Genomic DNA, 20,541 nt, shown 5'->3' on the forward strand with positions numbered 1-20,541 from the left:
TGTGACAGTAGCTGGCTTGGAAGCAGATTTATTTTGTGGGTTTTTTGGCGGTGGGATTAATTGAACAGTTGTTGTAATGTTCCCTTTAGGCACCAAATTAGGGGGTTTCACCAACGGTGTAGAACTAGCTGATGGAGCTGGGGCAACTGGGCTGGGCTTGGTCACGCTAGATGTTTTGTGCGTTATTAGGTTTGATGTTTTTGCAACCAATTCGCCCTTATTTCCCAGTGCACGTTCAAGTGAGCTTAGTCTTGATTCTACTTCAAGCAACCTCTCCAAGATCGATGCAGAGTAGGTTTTGATTAAGTTTTCTATAGAATCTAAAGTAGCAGAGTCGCAGGCTATGATAGGCGCCTTAGACTGCACAGAGACTTCCATAATGTCCTCCGTGTCTATGGCCACAGCAGTAGATGGCGGAGAGGCAATGGTGATAGGCCCTTCGTTGTCAACAGGTGTAATAACAGTGCTGACTGCAGGACCTTTGGCCTTTTTCCCAAAATCTGAGTGACTTAATTTTGATTGCGCTTGGACCCCCCCTTTTCGTCGTTTTTTACATGGAGGTGGCCCATGTACCCTTGAAGCTAACGAGGGTTTCTTTGCTCTACTACGCACTACTTTTGATGGTATAGAAGTGGGCGGTCTTAGGGCATTAGGGGTGCTCGTGTGTGTGATGCCGTCAAGACCAATCGTAACCAGTTGGGGAGAGTTAGTTATACAGGGGGTACTAACTACTGGTACCACGTGTTGACTGTCCATTGTATGGACTATGACGTCAGCTAGCTGGGAATTTACGCTGGTGTTCACGTGAGGTATGGATAATGGCGATAAGTTCCGATTTTTTAAACTTTCCACAGAGCGGCGGCGCTCTGCACGACGCTCTGCCAGGACTATTTCCAAAGGCATGTCTGGGGAAGCTTTAGAGAAATAATCATCAAGAGTTTTGTTTAACAAAGCTCCCTGTTTTTCAGACATACCGGCCACAGTTAATAAACCACAACGTGGTTTTCCAAGGGCACGAAGACACAACAATTTAAAAGCAAAGTGTCACAGAATAAATACCAGGATTATATGTCCAGTCCAGTCTCCTCGGTTCTCGGAGGGTCTCAGAGGGTCCGCCCTTAGTCCGGCCTTTGTCCCGGGTGATGTCCCACACACGCGTCCCGCTAACGCGTTGTGAATCCAGTTCCTATACAGGCTGTGGAAGAGGGGGCGGAGACACGGGAAGAGGCGGCAGGTGTGCTTGATGTTGCACGCACAGCCTGTTGGGCCTCGAAGTCCCGTCCTCCTGGTCACAAGCACTCTTCTCCCTGGGCAGGTCCTCCTGGTCACTCCACAAAACGCAAACGGCAGCACAGAGTCCAATCTCCTATGCGAGCGGCTCCCGCGAAGCGGGGGCCGCGAGGAGTTTTGAAAGCGCTGGGCGGGAGGCGGAGACACGGGAAGAGGCGGCAGGTGTGCTTGATGTTGCACGCACAGCCTGTTGGGCCTCGCAGTCCCGTCCTCCTGGTCACAAGCACTCTTCTCCCTGGGCAGGTCCTCCTGGTCACTCCACAAAACGCAAACGGCAGCACAGAGTCCAATCTCCTATGCGAGCGGCCCCCGCGAAGCGGGGGCCGCGAGGAGTTTTGAAAGCCTGGGCGGGAGGCGGAGCTAGGATGCTATGTACCACAAGGAATGTTTACTGCAGGCATTCAGGATAGCTGCCAACATTTGCAAGTTTATGAGATTCCTGTGATTGTATGGAATATATAGTCCTTCTTGCCTTTACTAAGGTGTTCACCCTACTACCCCACTAGAGCGGTGAGGTTTGTGCTCAGATGCTGTCTCCTTCTGTGCACCTCTCCTACCTTATCTGCTCCTGAAAATATTAAAGTACAGGATGTCCAGAGTAGCTGGCTATGCAGGACCGCCACAGGGAAGAAGGTGCATCTTTCCCCACATCCTGTCAGTCTTGTTGCTAAGTTGCTCTTCGACAGTCAACATCTAACCTCCAGCTTCTTGTCCACCACATGGAAGAAAGTGCATCCTTCGCCACATCCTGTCAGCCTTCTAGCTAAGTTGTTCTTACACAGTCAACATCTAACCTCCAACTTCTTGTATTCTTTACTGCATCACTAGGTATGTAGTTAACTGTGTTTCCAGTATATCACACGTGGTTCTTAGTTTCATAAAAGCACCACTACATTTGGAGTTGCTTTTATATGCTTATTGTATTTTTCAGATTGGAGTATTATTTGTGAGAGTGAAAACCCACTTAAAGTAATAATCACAATCCTTGTCAGGGTGAAACGCAAAGGTCACTAACATTAACCTGTGTGTAACCCTCTTGTTGCTTGGCACAAGCCACCAGGCTAACTTAGAAGTAAAGTGTGAAATATTTATACAGTCCTCAGACAGTAAAAGTGGAAACACAACACTAGAGTAACTTGTAATAAATAAAATGATACAAAAACAGCAAACTCTAGTCAGTAGAACCAAGGTTATCAATTTTTAAACTTTGTGGTTTAAATAGCACCCTGCCAGGTGGTGTTAAGCACCAACAACAATCACCTGGGTGCTCTTGAAAGGGACAAAGTCTAAAGTTAAGACTGACTGTGATGCAGTGTGGGTCAAATACAGGGACCAGGTTCAGCCCAATGAACAATTTTCCTTTTGTACTACGGGCCTAATTATGACTACAGCGGTCCATTGGACCGCACTGGCAGTCCGACTGCCGTATTGCACGTGCAGGGGTAGGACTGCCACAAGACTGATGTAGCTGCCTGGGATCCGTGATCCCGTGGCTGTGGCACAGCGGTCACAGGAAGTAATATGCTGGCAGTGCTGCTGCAGCACCGCCGAGCATATTATGAGTTTCCTCACCGCCCTCCTCTTCATGGAAACTAAGGGGGCCCTTACAGGGTCTCCTGTCACCTTTGTGCATGGGGGTGCATGCAGGGTGGCACATGGTGTGCTCCCGTGTTTCTGCACCCCCTGTTCCTGCGCAGGAAGAAATGCACAACATGGTGCATTACGTCCTGTGCAGGATCATGCTGTGGTGCTCCGACAGATGTGCATTTCTAAGGCTCTCCTTTGAGCCTTAGAAATGCACTGCCATGGGTCCGCCACTGCACAGACTGCCCGCCAAGATTAAACTAGCAGGCGTTCTGACCATGAGTTTAGCGGTCTTCCTGAGGGCGCTGGCTACCCAAAGGAAGATCGCCAAACTTGTAATCAGACCCTTAGTCTTTGGAATGGAAGGCAAAATTCCTCAGCGGGGCAAGGCAGCTGGCTCTGGTTGAAGAGGGCCACACGTCATTAGATAGCTACTGGACAAAGTCAGGGTGAAGCCATTGACTTTTGGTCGGAAAGCTCACAGTAGGCGAAATTTGAATTTTATGGCCAAAGTTTGTCCCTCGCCGGCTGGATACTTTTTCTTGCCTCCACCTGGTGTAGATTTCTACATTTGTACTTAGTCACCTTTTTTGACCTTTGATTCTTCCAGTGGGGCAGGGTTACAGAATGTAGCCAAAAAAGGGCTTCACTAGGCCAGACACCTTCTCTGCGAGGTCCAGCTGAACCGGATTTGCGGCTGTAGAAAAGAATGGTGCGTAAGCAACCTGGATCTTTGGCCCAGGGGCGTTGCACCATTGTTGGATCAGCTTGACAGTTTGTTCTCGGTCCTCCGTCATTTCTAAGAGCAAAAACTTGCCAAAAAGTTTCTACATTTCAGGTTTCAGGAACCTTCAGAAGGAGTACAGTATGACACCAGTCAAAGGCAGGACAGCACAGTGGAGGCCAAGAATCACTCCAGCAGAGGCCAGTAGGAGGGATCTGGACTTGTCCAGTTGGAACTGGTCAGCTGAGAATGCATAAAAAATACCTTTTGGAGCTTGTTATGTTCCTGTAGCCCAAAGAGGAGGTCAAACATATCCTTATAACTTCTCCTTCAGGTTCTTCATAGGAAGGCAAAACTGTAGTGAAATACCTTGCAATGGATGATCATCTCCGACAAATAAGATCTCATCTAAATAGCCACTTCATAGCACTTGGGATGGGGAGATAGGAACAAGCAGGCAAAAAGGCATGAGACAAGATTCCAGAAAACAGTGACCATTTAAAGTAGGAGTTTTAGAAATTGTAGATGTAGGTGCTGATCAAGATAGAATGCTTATCAACTATGATATGCAGAAGATGAGACAAACTACTCATACGCCTACTCAAAGTCTATACAAGTTTATGACGCAAAACAACCACACTACGATATCACTATGCAAAGTGGCTGCATTTCACCTCCATCAGCTAATGAGCATCTAATGGTAATCCCTCCCAAAATTCCATGACTTTTCATAGGTTTCCTTCAAGCATATTTATAATGAAAATATATGTGACAGAAACTGAAACTCGGATAGCAGGTGCACAGCTTTATCAAGATCCAAGAAATGTAAACTTGCAGATGCTAGGCCAGTCATTTTTGAATCCTCACTTTGTAGTGCCAAGCACAATAGTGCACCTCAATATGTCAGAGATAAGAAAGCACTATGAATCCTACTCAAATGGACAAGCAAAGCGACAGTATTCAATTTGGCATCAGTTATTACAGTGATTTTAAAGTAAATTATGTGCAATGTATTAATCGTTTTGATACATCTCAAAATAGAAAGATTTTCAGAACTTTCATGAAGTAACATTAGTTCTCGCGATCACTCAGTGTTGGTCTAGACCACTCCATAAGTGCGGCCAAATAACATTATAGTTCATTTTCACTATCCTTCTCATTCTTTTACTTATTATTTACTTGTCTAATGCTAAATAAGACGAATTAAAGAAAGCATTTCTAAACAACCAAATACCATAATTGTCTACTAATAACAAAGTGAATCGAACACTGATATCAGACTTTAGATTGCTGGATATGGAGTCTGCTCACAAAGGTCAAGTCAGGGTCTCCTCCTGTTCACTGCCCTCTTGAAGTTATGAAAATGATACATTCAATAATCATTGAGTCTTTGTAGTAGTCATTGCAGCTTTTGCAGTCTATTCTTAATACCTTTCTTTTACGGGGTGAAGTCCCAAAATAATGTAAAAAGGCCACTGTAAACCCCCTCTTAAAACAATAGGATGAGAATCCCATCATAATAAAAAAATACATACCTGCTCCTTTGTTATGCTAAATTATTGAATGCATATGTGTCAGAAGAAATTTATAATCATCTACTGACTTCTTACTATCTGAGTCCACTGCAGGCTCGTTTTCCACCGGCAAAAACTGTGATATTATCGCTCTTTGATGTCTTGAGATCTCATATGGAAAAGGATTTAGTGCAGAGGTCTTCAAACTTTTGTAGCTTGAGCCCCCCCATATGATTTTTTTTACATGTCGGGCCCCCCCACCACCTGACAAATTTCTGGAATCTCGTACACCACATAATGGACCGCCACCCTCATATCCTTGGCCATATTCGGCAAATAATGTCCAACACAATAAGTGTGTTTAGTTAACTGCAGGTTTGTGAGCGGGTGTGGTTAAATGACAAAGGCTTATTGCACAGCTCAAAACTCAATCTTCCAGCAGGTACATGAGTCACCTGACCCTGGTGAACCACACCTGAATATAAGCGATGCCACTTTTATTGTTGCCTAAAAAATGCTGGATATTCAAGGAACTTTGCAGTGCCAGCCCCCAGTAACAAACCTGCCCCCACCTTTCCAGCCTCCCTGGGAAACGCCTGATACCCGGTGCGGCCAGTCAGCCTTGCTACCACCCTCCAATGGTGCCCCTCATCTTCGCCTAGACCGTCCCTCATGTGTATTGGATTTCTTCTATAGTGCTACTCATACCAAGTATGTACGTCAGGGCGTCGAATGTTTTATTGATTGAGAATCCCATTTCTCAAAGATGAACTTCTGTGAATTCAACCCCACTTCCTAAAATATCATCTAAATTTGACATAATCCATGAACATTTTCCTCCAACCTTATTTGTTAATTCCTGTTTTAGCCAGAAAGAACCCTCAAATAATTTGAAGGTAATGTTTGATTTAGATTACAGACTGTTATTGTGTTCATCTTAAAGAGCATTTAACACCCTACTCATGTCTGTTTCTGCAGGGGCCGAACTCGTTACATTTGCCTGTGGTTAGCCAAGAAAAAAGAGGTTAAAAGCAGTTATTGCTTGTGAATGGTAACTTGTATACTAACACCAGCAAATCGTGGGGTAACCGTGAAGGCAGATCCTACTTTCTTACACGTTCTGTGCCGGGCGGCTGTCCACCGCAGCCAATGGCCCTGGACCATGTTGTGGGTACTGTACTGGGCATCTGTCGTACCCTTGCTTCATACCATGATGTGGGTACGGTGCTGGGTGGCTATCCACAGTATCTCAGGGCTGTGTACCGTGATGAGGGCACTGTCCTGGGCGGCTCAGCTCAGGCCGGGGTTCCACCAGAGTGGGGTAGAGGTGTGGGGTGCGTGTGTCTATCTGTGTGCCCTGCACTCCTGCAGCACCCTTACAAGCGCCTTCCTGCGGGTAGAGTGTGAGTGAATGCAGGAAGTGCAGCCTGAAGGACCCACCTGTGAGCGTGCATGGCTGTTCATATGCTGGTCCTCCCCACAGACTCTCCCTGCTTCGGTGCGCTTTATCAGACTTTGAATGGAGAAGTGGGGAAGGGACAGGAGGGGGCGAACGCCCTGCCACCCGATGGGTGATATCCCCCCTGGAAAGATTCACCATCCTTCCTGCCCGACAACAAGAGCTGGAGAGAGGGGGTGGAAGAGGGGGCAGCGATGAAAGGAGGAGAGAAGGGGAGACAGATGGTGCTGTGGGGGCGAGGGGGCAGCCAGGGGGGTGTCACCGCCCGACATATAGAGCTTTGATGCTGGGCACGGAGGCCCTCGCCTGGCACACACATGAAAGGAGCAGGGTGCCCAACACAACCCTGGCACGTGTGGGGGTGAGCCATGCCAACAAAGCTCTGTGGAGCTGCAGGAAGCACGGGTGGAAGGAAGCAGGGGGGGTCATGAAGGGGGCGAGGCAGTCTGAGGACAAGGGGGAGGGAGGGAGGCATTGTGGAGAGACTCTGAGAAGAGACAGGGGGGGCTGTGTGGGATTCAGAGCAGCCGGTGCGGATGGTGAGACAGGAAGCATTTATTTTTTTTATGCATTTTTCTATAGCGCGGACTTTACCCGAAGGTGTCAGAGCGCTTCACAATAGGAACAGAACAGAACTGATACAAGAGAACATTACAAGTGAACAAATTACAAAAGCAAATGCTATGTTACATGAGGCAAAAGTAACAATCGTGAGCAAACAAATACAAGAGGAGCAAACGGTGCATTACAGGAGGAACAAGGCTTTGGGGGGCCTGAGGCCCCAGTATTTTTTTTAAAACAAACACATAAATAAAGATGGCCAGGGTGTTGGGGCTTGAGGCCCCGTTTTTATTAAAATAAAGTGCACCTAGAGACCGCTTCCCTGCGTGGTGCTCTGGGGGGATCGTTGCTGCAGTTGTGTGGGGCACGCTTATTAAAAAAGATAAAGGTCCCAGAACCCTCGGGCCAAGTGAAGGGCTCCGGGACTTGTGCTGCTGTGTGGCTCGAGGTCCTTTTTAATAAAAAAAAATGCCCCCAGAGACCGTTTCCATGTGTGGTACTCTGGGGGCTTGTGAGGCCGTGCTGGGGTTCGAGGGCCCGATTTTTAAAAATGAAGCCCCCACGGAGCCCGCTGCACTTCATGTGGAGCTCTGGGGTTTTTGTGCAGTTGTGGTGGCTCCCAGAGTCCGCTATGTCCTGTGCGCGGCTCTAGGGGCTCCTGTGGTTTCGGGTGTGGGGCTCGAGGATCCGTTCTTTGAAAAATAAAGCCCCGGAGCACTCTGCAGTGGTGCGGAGCTCCGGGGGCTGATGCAGGATCCGGGGCATTACGGGATGGCTTTGGGCGGCCAGGGGGCTCGAGGCAATGTTTTAAAAGTGAAGCCCCCAGAGCCCCCGATGGCGCTGCTCTGGGGGCTGATTGCGGCATATACATGGATACATGGATCCCAAGTGGATCCCACGTGGATCCCGATGGCGGCGGCTACAGGGGCCCAGGCAGCTCCCCCCTCGTGACTGCAAAGGCAGGGCCCGCCCCTTCCGTGATGTCACCGGGGACACCCCTGACATCACGGAAGGGGCGGTCCCCGCCCTCACAACCCTCCGTGACAGATGAACCCCCTCCATGTCCCGCCCAAGGACTTGTGATGTGGGAAATGGTAGTGAGAGTTTAGGATGGAGTGCGCGCCCCCCCTGAGATGGCATCACGCCCCCCCCAGGGGGGCGCGCCCCACAGTTTGAAGAACACTGATTTAGTGTGACATGATTGATCCTGAAATTTTGTTAGACTGGGTTAGGGCGGTGGGCATAAACTGTCCTCCCCTAAACTGGGTGAAATCATATTGAAAGGATCTAGTAAAAGCACAACTGTCCCCTTTCCTAGCAGAAATCCTGTCAGTAAAGTAAATCCTGCCGGTTTTGGTATTGTCACTGTGCTGGTGTAGTCAATGAGATGTGGGGGAGTAGGTGTGAATCTCAAAATTCTCAAACAAAAAAAACAGTGAGCTTTGGGATGGGGGAGTGCGCTGACCAAAATTCAGGATGTATAGTTTCCATGAGGAAAAAGGCCAGTACTGATTTGCATAAGGTGGGTCTCTGTCTAGAGTGGCACAGTTGAAGAAAAATGATGGGATTGGATGGGATGCTACCCAAGCTGTTGCCACTGGTTAGACTGCAAGCATGTATCCCATCACCTATTGGGTGTTTGATTGCCAGTAGTCTGCCTAGATTTCTGAGTCTTGTGCAGCTTTCGAAGTCTCATGCTGCTAATTTTTGTGACGTCCAAATTGTAGTACATTTGCACCCTTTCAAGGTGTGTGTTTATTGGTATACCAGTCACTATATATATTTAAGTTTCAGCTCCAAAACATGAACAAGTTAAAATCTCAGAGGGAAATGAGAATGACAAGAAACACCAACACAGACATAGCAGACCCGACTCAGAGCTCCCAGACCCAACTACCAAACCAAGAAATGCATTTGGGGGTGTCACACCTCAAACACCTCCTTGAAGCTGTGTCCCTGCCCAACCCACTTGGGCCTGGTAGTTTTCCTTGGGAACTCATTATTAAGGTCGCATACAATACAATTGACTGCAATCTCTATCCTGGAATTACTCATTTTAAATGTACTTTCATTTCATACACACTTTTGTTTTCGTTGCTATGAGAAGCCTTGAAGGTAGAATTGTCAAATGAGTGCATTTAGGCAGAGATCCCTGTTTCTATCTTCGCCTTTTTTCAAACTATCTTATCAAGTGACTGATGGCCCCATGTACTAAGCTCGAGTTGCAAATAGAGTTGGCTGCATCAGCAATTTAATAGGGTGAGCCAAGCCAGAGCCGAGCCAAGCTAAGGGTCTGACTTGGCTTTAAGGTTCAGTACACGAGCCAAGCCACAAACAAGTTTGGCATGTGTACTGTGCAACAAACTTAACATAAAAACATGATACAGTCTCTTTAAAATTCAAAACAGTGTACTTCTTTAACATGCAGAAGCGTTTCCCCATGGAACATCAGGTTATATCATTTCATAGTCAGACATTCATTAAAAGTGACAATGCCAATAGTGAAATAAGATACCAGTCAGTAGTCATGTAAACCCTAAATGTGGCCTAGATTCTTAGATGGAGTAATATTATAGTCTATAAAATCACATATAAGAGATGATTGTACAGAGCACGTCCCGAAATTGAGGATTTAAAAGTACTATCATATGGAAAAGGAGGATCTGTGAAATAAAATGTTTGCCTAGGATCACACAATTGTGACAAGCAGGAAAGCAGGTATTGTTTCCAGTTTGATATTCAGTCACCAGGTTTATATCTCTGTCTCTCTCACACTCCTGTTTTACTTCAAAGATCACTTTGGTGTATTTTATTTTTGGAGCATGACCAAAAACTAACACAGATATAGCAAACCCGACTCAAGGCCACCAGATCCAACTACCAAGACAAGAATGCACTTATTTGTTGGGTGTCACACCCCAAACACCTCCTCCCACCCAAAGCTACTTCCCTTGGAGTTATCCACACACTTGTTTAATGTCTATGTCACACTCTTGCTAAGAGAGTTGGCTGCAACAGGTTGCCGTATATATAATTATGCAGTTGATTTACAGCTATTGCTCTGTTTAGATGAAACCACCTTTAATCCACAGGACATGCAAAATATTATGCTTTTTATATGCAGATTGGTGAGAAATAATCGCCTAATATTAAATGCAAAAAAAATAGTAGTAATCATTAATGACAAATATGATCTCTGCTCCTACTGATACTGGCCCTCTGAAATGGGTCCTTTTCCTGTTGCCAAGAGTCCGACCCCAAGTCGAACGAGCGGCGAGCAACGAGGGAAAACTCAAAGGAACAAGACCAAAAGTGAATGAGGGTGTGTAGGAACGCTAGCAGCACCATACCAGGGGTCTGATATACCCGAAGGAGACACAACGGCGGCAGCGGAGGCAGGAAGGCAGACGGGGTAGGAGAGGAAGAAGCTACCCCAAGATGGCGGCGTGAGCCCGGAGACAGAGAAGGAACGCGGAGGAGTGTACAGACGTGCAAGCGGCAGCCGCCGACCAGATCCCCCGACCCCCCACCAGAAGCATGGAGGCGTACCGGGTAGTAGACGCGAACGAGGCGGCCACCCTGAGCATGAAGCAGGCAATCGTGGGGGCCAACTGGGAACTGAAGCGGCCATCTTGGGAAAGGCAAGACGCGCAGAGCAGTGCAGAACCAGCGCGCCTTACCAGCAATAGCGGGCACAGCAACCGAGCACCCCACACCAAAGAACTGGCAGCGAGGGAGCGAACGGGGTCACTAACAATTGCACAAAGGCAACAACAAATCCAGTGAGGAACGAAGCGGCAGACAAGGCAGCCATCTCGACACACAACAGGCAGTAAGAGCGCCATAGCGAGCGAACCAAGTAAGCGCGATAAATATAACAAGAACAGTGCTGAATAACGTTGCAAAGCGAAATAGCCAAAAGAGCACGCAGCATATCGAGCCAACCGGTAATGCGACCGCCATCTTAGTAAAGGCAAAGAAGCACAAGGCGTCCATCTTGATCTAGGCCTCGATGCAGCATAGCTGGCTGTAAGAGCGGGACAGCGAGAACAGGACTTAACAGAGCGATACAAACGACGATAACAAAGACAGCGCAGAATAAACGCCGCATAGCTAAACAGCCACAGATAGCACGCTGCAAATTGAGCCAGCCGGCACCGAAGCCTCCATCTTAATAGGGGCAAAGAGGCGCGTGGCGGCCACCTTGATGCAGTAGGACTGACAATAATTGTGATACAGCGTGAACCTAACTGAGCGAGCGCAAACTGGGGACACTGATGGTGACACAGACAACAAGCGGACACAGCATAAGCGCAGCAGAAGCAACGGGAGGCGCAGCTGCCATCGGGGCATAGGCAAAGAAGCACGGGAGACCAGGCGGCCATCTTAGTGCAGGCAAAGGCGGAGGCAGCGGCCACCTGTGAGGGGGCAACCCATACCACGGTAGACGCCAGGCAGCACGCAAGAGGGCTCAAGAGGGCTCAAGCAACCCAGCGCAAGGAAGAGAGTGTATTGGCAGCCGAGATAAGCCAAGCTATACCGTCAACACTCGGGGCCCTGCTAGCGGGCACCACGAAGGCAGCGAGTGCCTGAGCTGACCTGACCAGACCAGCCGCGACAAAGCCAGATAGTAGCATTAAACACCCCGCAGAGAGGGTAACAGACGAAACAAAGAAGTGACCATCATGGAAAGAAGGAGAGCCAGCTGCGGGCCCAAAAAGTCAAGCAAAGTCAGGTCAACACCAGGACAAACCAGGCGCACGCCGCACGCAGGAGGCTGGCGGGAGCAAAGACCAGGACCCGCACCATCAAATGGCTGTGCAGACTCAGGGAAGAAATGCCGCCCCCACTCAGAAGCAGCACCACCAAGGCAACAAAAGACCCCAGAGCAGAGCCAACCAAGCAGCAACAGAAGGAAGGCAGACTTCAGACCCACCAAGTCAGAAGAGGCTTCGACGCCATGGCAGAGAAGGAAGAAAAGAGGGTCGCGAACGACCCAAAGATGAGCAAAAACGAATACCCAGACTCCCCAGGCAAAAACAAAAATGGCCAGGGCAGTGAAAATATAACGCTCGATACACTACTGAAGAAGATCACAGAAGGCAACGACATAACAAAGGCCACAAAAAAGACAATAGACAACATTCAAATGGAGCGGATAGCAATAAGGGCGGAGCAAAGCAAGGCAAATGGTAGGATCGATGAGGGGGAGAAAAGAGTGAGCGACCTCGAAGACCGCACAGGGACAATGCACAAAGACCTGGGGATAGTAATAAGAAGAACGACAACCATACAAAGAGCACTGGCAGAGCAAGAAGACAAAAGCCGTAAGGGGAATGTCAGACTACTGGGAGTCCCCGAGGGGGAGGAAGACACCCCGGGAGCGTGCGCCCTCATGCTAGAGACCATAATACTCAAGCTCACAGGCCTCAAATTCGACAGACCCTTCGAGATCGAGAAAGCCTACCGAATCCCAGCAAAGAAACCTGCGAACAGCAACAACCCGAGGCCAATAATCTGCAAGCCCCTACGCGCCAACCACACTGACGCAATATTCGCGGTAGCAAGGAAAGGCCAGCCACTGCTGATAAATGGCCGGAAGGTAACAATCACTCAGGACTACTCCAAACTCACGGTTGAAGTGAGGAAAGGGTTTCTAGCCTTACGGGATCACATGCGCAGATGCAACATCGCCTTCACCTTCGCGGGGCCCTCCAGGATGAAAATAACAGATAGGCACGGTAGCAGATTCTTTGACGACCCCAGCGAACTAAGGAGATACATAAGTGGCCCAGAGCCGGAGGAAATGGAACTACAAAGCCCAGGAGCAAAGCGTAGAGCGTCATCGTACGGGGCAGAAGGGGGGGGGGGAGTAAACAAGAGTCACGAGGAACCAGAACCTGTTTACACCTCACCCCTACGACTACCAGGGGCTAGAGACTAGAGACTAAGCCCAACGTAAGGACGCACCGACAATCAGAATAACCCAAGAATATCCCCAAATCGCACAATTGCACAAAACGAACAACAACTACCTCAAACAAGCACGTTTGCGTATACACACAGTGCCAACTTATCTACCTCAACAAGGAAGAAGAACAACCCCTGCAGCAGATCAACCCTGACCGCTAGCAACGGAGAAGAGATAACCAGCCATATCCTTTTTATTTTTTTACCTATGTAGACTAACAGACAATATCTGAACTAAGTGTGCCTTTACTTCGCAAAGACACAAGGGCAATGAAGCCACACTCCCAACCAGACAGAGACTTGGGGGGGGAGAGAGTGGGAGGACCCTTGCCGTCACACACTCAAAGTACGAAAGGCGGAGGGCGGGTGTGACGGAAGGAGGGGGGACGCGCGGGAGAACGGGGGGGAATGTAGAACGGAAGGCGAATGGTAAAGTACGTAATTCTGCATCTATGATATCTTTTTCTTTGTATATCTTTTCTCCACATATCACCCCACTTCCCACACCCCATGCCCCGGGGGGGGGGGCTTCTCAAGGAGGCAACCGAAGGCTGAAGCCGCCCTCAGCCTACCACGGAGCTAAGAACCGGATAGACAGCGAGAGCCCCAAACCACCATGATTGACACAACAAAACCCAAGCTAACGACAAACCTCAAAGTAGTGTCCATGAACGTCAAGGGCCTCAACCACCCAATCAAACGAAGGAAAGTACTAGACCACCTAGCCAAGCTGAAGGGAGACATCTAAACACTGCAAGAAACGAAACTCACAGAAGAAGAAGCAAAGCACTTGAAGGCAAGGTGGATGGGGGATGTCATCTGCTCGCCGGCTAACAAAAAAAAACGAGGTGTCATCACCATAGTGAGCAAGAAGGCAAACCTGATCCTAAAAACCTCACATGCAGATGAGATGGGGAGAGTACTAGTAACAAGCCTAGTGAAAGGAGAGGAACAAATACACATAGCCAACATATATGGGCCAAACTCCGAAGACAAGAAGTTTTGGCAGAAAGTGGACACGCTGCTCTCCACAATTCCTCAAGAGGACCTCCTGTTGGTGGCTGGAGACATGAACCGGGTAATGGACCAAGCCACAGACAGACACCCACATAGAACTAGCCACGACTCCCACAACACCAACACCCTGAGAGACCTGTGCACCAAGCTACACCTGGCTGACCTGTGGAGACTTCAAAACCCAAATGCGCGTGAATACACATTCTACTCACACCCACACAACTCCTATAGCAGGATAGACTACATACTGATGTCCAGCACTCACACATACCTGATCGACTACACTGAAATCGCACCAATCACCATCTCAGACCATGCACACATCACACTATCACTAAGTGGCAGGCACAACGAGAAACCAACCAGCAGATGGCGATTAAACAATGATATCCTTCAGAACAAGGACAACGTGAAGGAAATCGAAGGCGCAATAAGTGAATACTTGGACTACAATGATAACGGAGAGGTGGGGAAAGGCACTATCTGGGACGCCCTGAAAGCAACGCTAAGAGGGAAACTGATCAACATCAAAGCAAGAATGAACCGAGACAGGAACAAAAAAATCTGAGAACTAGAAGAGGAAATCACTCAGCTGGAGAGAGGGCATTGCGCAAACATAACAGACAAAAACACCCTGACAACATTAACAAAGAAGAAATATGAACTGAACAAGATCCTAAGCGAGAGGGCCGGCACGTGGTTAAACAAATTCAAATCCATCAACCTATGCGCCGCCAACAAGGCTGGGAAACAACTAGCATCATATTTGAAAGCAAAACAGAGGCAACACACAATCTCAGCCATAACGGACAAAACAAACAAGTCACAAACGACAAACAAAGGCATCCTCGAGGTATTCAGGCAGTTCTACGAAGAACTATACAGCGAAGACAAGAGTCTAAAAGCAGACGGCGGCGAAGCACTGCTCAGCAAGACGACCCTGCCGGAACTTACGGCAGACCAACGAGCATCACTCGATGAGGACATAACAGACGCCGAAATCGAAGCAGCCATCAACCAGATCAAACAAAGCACCAGGAGCGGACGGATACACTACAACATTTTACAAGACCTTCAGTCAACAACTCAAACCAATAATGGCGGAAACATACACGGACTGCATACTAAGGGGCGAAATGACCGAATCCATGACCGAGGCAAACATCATAGTAATCCCCAAAGAGGGGAAAGACCCACAATTCCCGAAGAACTACAGACCTATATCGCTCATAAATGTTGACTGCAAAATCTACGCGAAGATACTTGCCACCAGACTAAACAGGGTCCTACCATCCCTCATCCACAACTCACAAGTAGGATACATCAAGAACAGAATATCGCAAGACAACACAAGACTACTATGCCACCTTATCAACCACACAACACATAGCAGTGAACAGGCGGTGATGATAGCACTGGACGCAGAGAAGGCGTTCGACAGAGTCTCCTGGCCATTCCTGAACAAGTGCATGAGCAAGTTTGGACTAGGAGCCAAATACAGAACTATGGTGATGGCCCTGTACAACGGACCAAGAGCAAAAGTGGTGGTAAACGGTAGCACATCAGAAACACTAACGCTAGGGAGAGGCACCAGGCAAGGCTGCCCCCTCTCACCAGGTCTCTTTCTACTGGCACTAGAACCCCTACTAGCCAGAATAAGAGACGATGACGGAATAACAGGCGTCACAATCAAAGACAAAACCGCCAAACTCGCAGCATATGCGGACGACATCCTTATCACATCCACCAAGCCGTCAACATCGATAACAGCCCTAATGAACACAATAGGAGAATACGCTGAAGCCTCAGGGTACAAACTCAATAAAGACAAATCGGAATGTAAACCAATGAACATCCACACCACAAAAGAGGTACCCGGTGACTAAGGACTGGCGTGGCAGACAAAACCCCTTAAATACCTAGGGCTACTATTCGGGAGAGACCTAAAATCCACATTAGAACACAACGAGGATGCAGTTCTGAAGAAGATGAAGGAAAGACTGGACCTGTGGTCACCCAAATACATAAGCTGGTGGGGCAGGGTCGAAACAATAAAGATGATGGTCACGCCCGCCATCAACTACACACTCAGCATGCTACCACTGACAATGACGGACACTTTCCACAACAAACTAGACAAACTCATAAACAACTTTATATGGAGAGGCAAGAGACCTAGAATCAACCTTCAAAAAGTGAGTCTAACGAAAGACCGGGGTGGCCTTAACCTAACGAATTTTAAAAACTTTCAGACCGCATGCCTAGCGAGGCAAGGAATCTTCTGGCTAGCCAACACCCAGAGTTATGAACCCGTATGGCTGGAGGTAGAATGGAACATCCTGGGAGGAATGAACCCCATAGCGCTACTCACCGTGAACAAACACCCCCTAAGACTCAACCCAATCCTAAGACACACCAGAGAGGCATTAATGAAAATAGACAAACGAATGGCACGGAAAATGAAAGGCACAGCATGGGAGTCAATCTGGCTTAACTCGAAGATAACATACCAAGGGAGAACACTACACAACGAAACATGGATAGGGAAAGGAATAACCCTACCAAGCCAACTAGAAGCAAAACACTCACTAATAACATTCCAAACCCTGCAACAATTACACGGGCTCTCAGAACGAGAACTATACACGCTCCTGAATATCAAAACAGCCATAACGAAAGCAAACCAAACAAGGAAGAACCGACCATCATCAAATACATGCAAAGCCTGAACACGACGGGCCACCAAACTGCAAAGATATACAAGCTCCTCAGCCCAACCACATCTGCACTAAACAAGAAAACAACGAACACATGGGAACAGCTCCTGGGAAGGCAGCTAAACGACGACGAACAGTGCAAATTGTGGCGCTCGGAGTCAACAAATAAGATAACCCCACAACTAGCCCAGACAAAATTCTGGCTCCTCCACAGAGCCTATTGGACCCCGGCAAAACTACACAAAGCTTGTATAAGAGACACAGACAGTTGCTGGAACTGTGGGAAAGAGGAAGGCACCCTAGAACACCTAATCTTCAACTGCCCCAAAGTCAGGAAGTTCTGGTCGAGGGTGAACAGCTTCATAAATGACATCTTCAACAAAGACCTAACAATCATCTTTGTAAGCCTAGCCACAGAATACATGACAGCAGACCTAAACAGTAAAGAAGAAAGAGACCTATTGGGCATACTGCTTACAGCGGCCCTAAAAATAATCCTGACGAACTGGAAAAACACAGCCAAAGCAAACTTTAAGACCTGGATGAACTGGGTTACCTTTCTCGGAGGAGCAGACAATATAACCGGGAAGCTCTCAAAGGAACACAACTCTAAGGAGGAGATGTGGGAACTCCTCGACGCACACCTGACGCAACCCCCGGACACGCGGCAAAGGGGCGAGGCATAGACCCCCCTTTCTTCTTTCCTCTCTCTTTTTCTCTTCTCTGAAGACAACGGCGCCGCGGTTCTTTATGTACTGTATATATAACGTTTGATTTGTACACTTTATATTTAAATAAAAACACTTGAACTAAAAAAAAATAATAATGATTGATAACCTTTACAGTAGACTTAACGGTGTCTAAATGTATCTTGTAACTAGAAAGATATTACCACATTGCTCTAGGGAGCCTCTAAAAACAACAATGGCAGCCATTATTTGCTCAAGACTTGATTATGCAAATACTACCTACACAGGACTCCCCAAAAAGGGATCCCTATGGATTACAGATAGCAACCTCACAGACAACATTAATTCCGCCTACCCCATCCAATTTCAAAATTGCTCATAGGTCTTCAATAATTTATCGTACATCAAGAAATATAAATACCAAGCCCGAATTGTATGCAACAACACTGTGTTTTATGTATGAGTACATACAATTATTTTTTTACAGTTATTGTTTTCTTATTATTTCACAAATTCATTATATCACACTGAAACAAACCTTGTTCAGATCATATATTGCACCCATAACACCACATAAACGCTCCTGGGACTAGCTTAAACACAGATCATATGTTCTTAGCAATTAATCATTGCTAAAAATTAAATTCTTTCATAGTTCACATAATAATCTTTCGTCACATATACATATTACCATCTTCTTAGTGACGTCATCATTATTTCTTTCATCACCCCAAGACCTCTGGTACCGGAATATTTTTGTTTGAATATTGTGTGACATAAATATTGTACCCTAAGTATTGTCAACAAAAAGATTGGTTCTTTGGAGTTCATAATAGAACATCCACACCTAATGAGTTTGGTGTAATTGATATTTCGGAAATATTATTTGTCACATGATATTTGTGACACAGAGCCTTCTTGACATTGATCCATCTTAGAGGTCAGGAAAAATATTGATGTTGTGCCACGTGCAGGACCTTGAGGAAACAATTACCAAAGTGCATTAATTAATTAATTAAACCCTATGATAATCAGATACATACAAAAGAATAAACATTTGGTTGATTTTAAAAACCTGTAGCAGACAAACATACCCTATGACTTTGCTCTTTGGAAAATGAAATTTTCTATGTATTTATGTTCCCTAATTTTTATAGTATACTTATCTATGGTTATATTTCTGTAAAGTTTATTTGTACTGAATGTTTGCTTGATTACATCTTTGCAGAAAAAGTGGTCCTCAAACCTAATGAAGTGTCCGTGTTTACATCGCTGAGCATCAATGGACGTCTCTTTGCTTGCCCTCGAGACCAGTTTGATTCCTTGGTATGACATTATTTTTTATTTTACTTGATTAGCCACAGCACATCCTCCTGCACAGCACTTGAAGTGAATAGTGTGTCTTAATAAGCTGCGAGGTGTGTACATTTTGTTTACCATCACTTCTTCTTGGGTAAGGAAGTGCTCCAATAATGATAACGTGGATAAAATGTCATCATATTTAGAGGCTGGTGCAAATGGGACTAGTTGTGTTGAAATCTCATGATAGTAGTATATAACAGTGAAATGAAGTCTAATAAATGTAAAGGTCAGAGCACACAATGACAACAAGGTAAGTAGGATTTGTATATAGCTTTATGTGTATAAATTGTGGAATATAGCTTTTATACCTTAAATAAATGTGTAAATTTCAAAAGATATGTTTCCTGTATTCTAATCAGTGTTTAGTTTTAGCAGACATGAGATAATGAGGCAGATAGAATTGAAGTAATTGCCCGATATGCACAATATGGGGCACATTCAGAGTGATACAAATCTTGGTTTAGTAAATACAGATACTGCAGGATTTAACAGTATTTAACAGGTCATTCATTATTGCCCCAATCTGAGTTTGACATCTCAAAATAACATAATATTTCTGCATTTTTTCCTTTGATTTGCAATGTTGTATTTTCCTTCCACCTTGTGAACTGTGTGCAAGGAAAAAAGTACATTTTTCATACTTCTCTTAATCCCAATTTGAGTGCTGTGAGAAAATGTGTCTTTTTACGTGGCCATACTCTTGTTGCTGACTGCTACTGCTGTTTTCTTCACTCTGCACATTGAGGCACTGCTGCTCAGCACTGCTGCCCAGTCCTCAGTGTATTTGGTCTAAACCCTAAAACATGATATATTGGCTAATCCCCAGTGGAAAATCCTCAATTGGCATTTATAATTATCCACTGAGGCTATAGTATATAGTACACCAATGGCATGAAGGTTTAAAGGTCACCCATGGATGCAACATATTGTGTGCAAGGGCGAACTAGTAACTCCTTGTAGAGCACCGCGGCGCAGAGACCGTCACTGTTTAAATCAGGTTCAAGGTTGCACAGTTGATGCCGTACAAAAGTGAGGCTTTGAGCGCACAGTGTGTTCCAGCTATGGCACAGAAGTGCCCTGATTGGAGGGGGCTTGCCAGACATAAAAGAGGTCACATGTACTAAGGGAATGGGAAATTATCTTTAATAAAGAAATACATACATTGTAAGCCTCAAATTAGAGAGAACTATGGCAAATAATAAGTAAAACTAAATATGAAAGGAAAGCAAGGTCCTATCTAGTCCTTAACGAGAATCCTAAGCAATTTATCGAAATGCGAGGGCATGTACAACAAAGTTCAAGGTACAAAAATAAAAGAACGTCTTTGCTGAAAATAATAAAAAAAATGGATATATAATAATCTATACCAAGTGAAAGAACACAACAATAAAGCACTCAAAAGAAAAAGAGTCCAAAAAGATTAAAATTCAGAAGGTGACTAGTAGGACGAAAGATGACTGTCTTCATAATCAAAAAGAATTTGATTTTCTTAATCAGGAACATCTAAGGATGCCTATGCTGCACATACTATCCGAAATCCATAGGAGCTTGGAACAACCGAGGGTAGGCGTATACCATCAGGATGTGGGTCATTTCTAGAACCTTTAGGTCAGCACATCAACATCTACATTAAAGATGTGGTCCCAACTCTGGA

The 20,541-nt window shown here is 46.3% G+C and overlaps 1 protein-coding gene across 1 annotated transcript in view; it reads left to right on the forward strand.

Annotated features, from left to right (window-relative positions):
- Positions 1-20,541, forward strand: part of RAPGEF4 (Rap guanine nucleotide exchange factor 4) — a 1,206,373-nt gene that overhangs the window by 983,682 nt on the left and 202,150 nt on the right. The window contains exon 23 of the mRNA XM_086956142.1: positions 18,754-18,851. Coding sequence (XP_086812268.1) covers positions 18,754-18,851 — 98 coding nt within the window. The remainder of the gene's footprint in view (positions 1-18,753; positions 18,852-20,541) is intronic.

This window comes from Lissotriton vulgaris, chromosome 2_1 (genome assembly GCF_964263255.1).
Source record: "Lissotriton vulgaris chromosome 2_1, aLisVul1.2, whole genome shotgun sequence".
In the NCBI taxonomy this organism is placed as follows: domain Eukaryota; kingdom Metazoa; phylum Chordata; class Amphibia; order Caudata; family Salamandridae; genus Lissotriton; species Lissotriton vulgaris.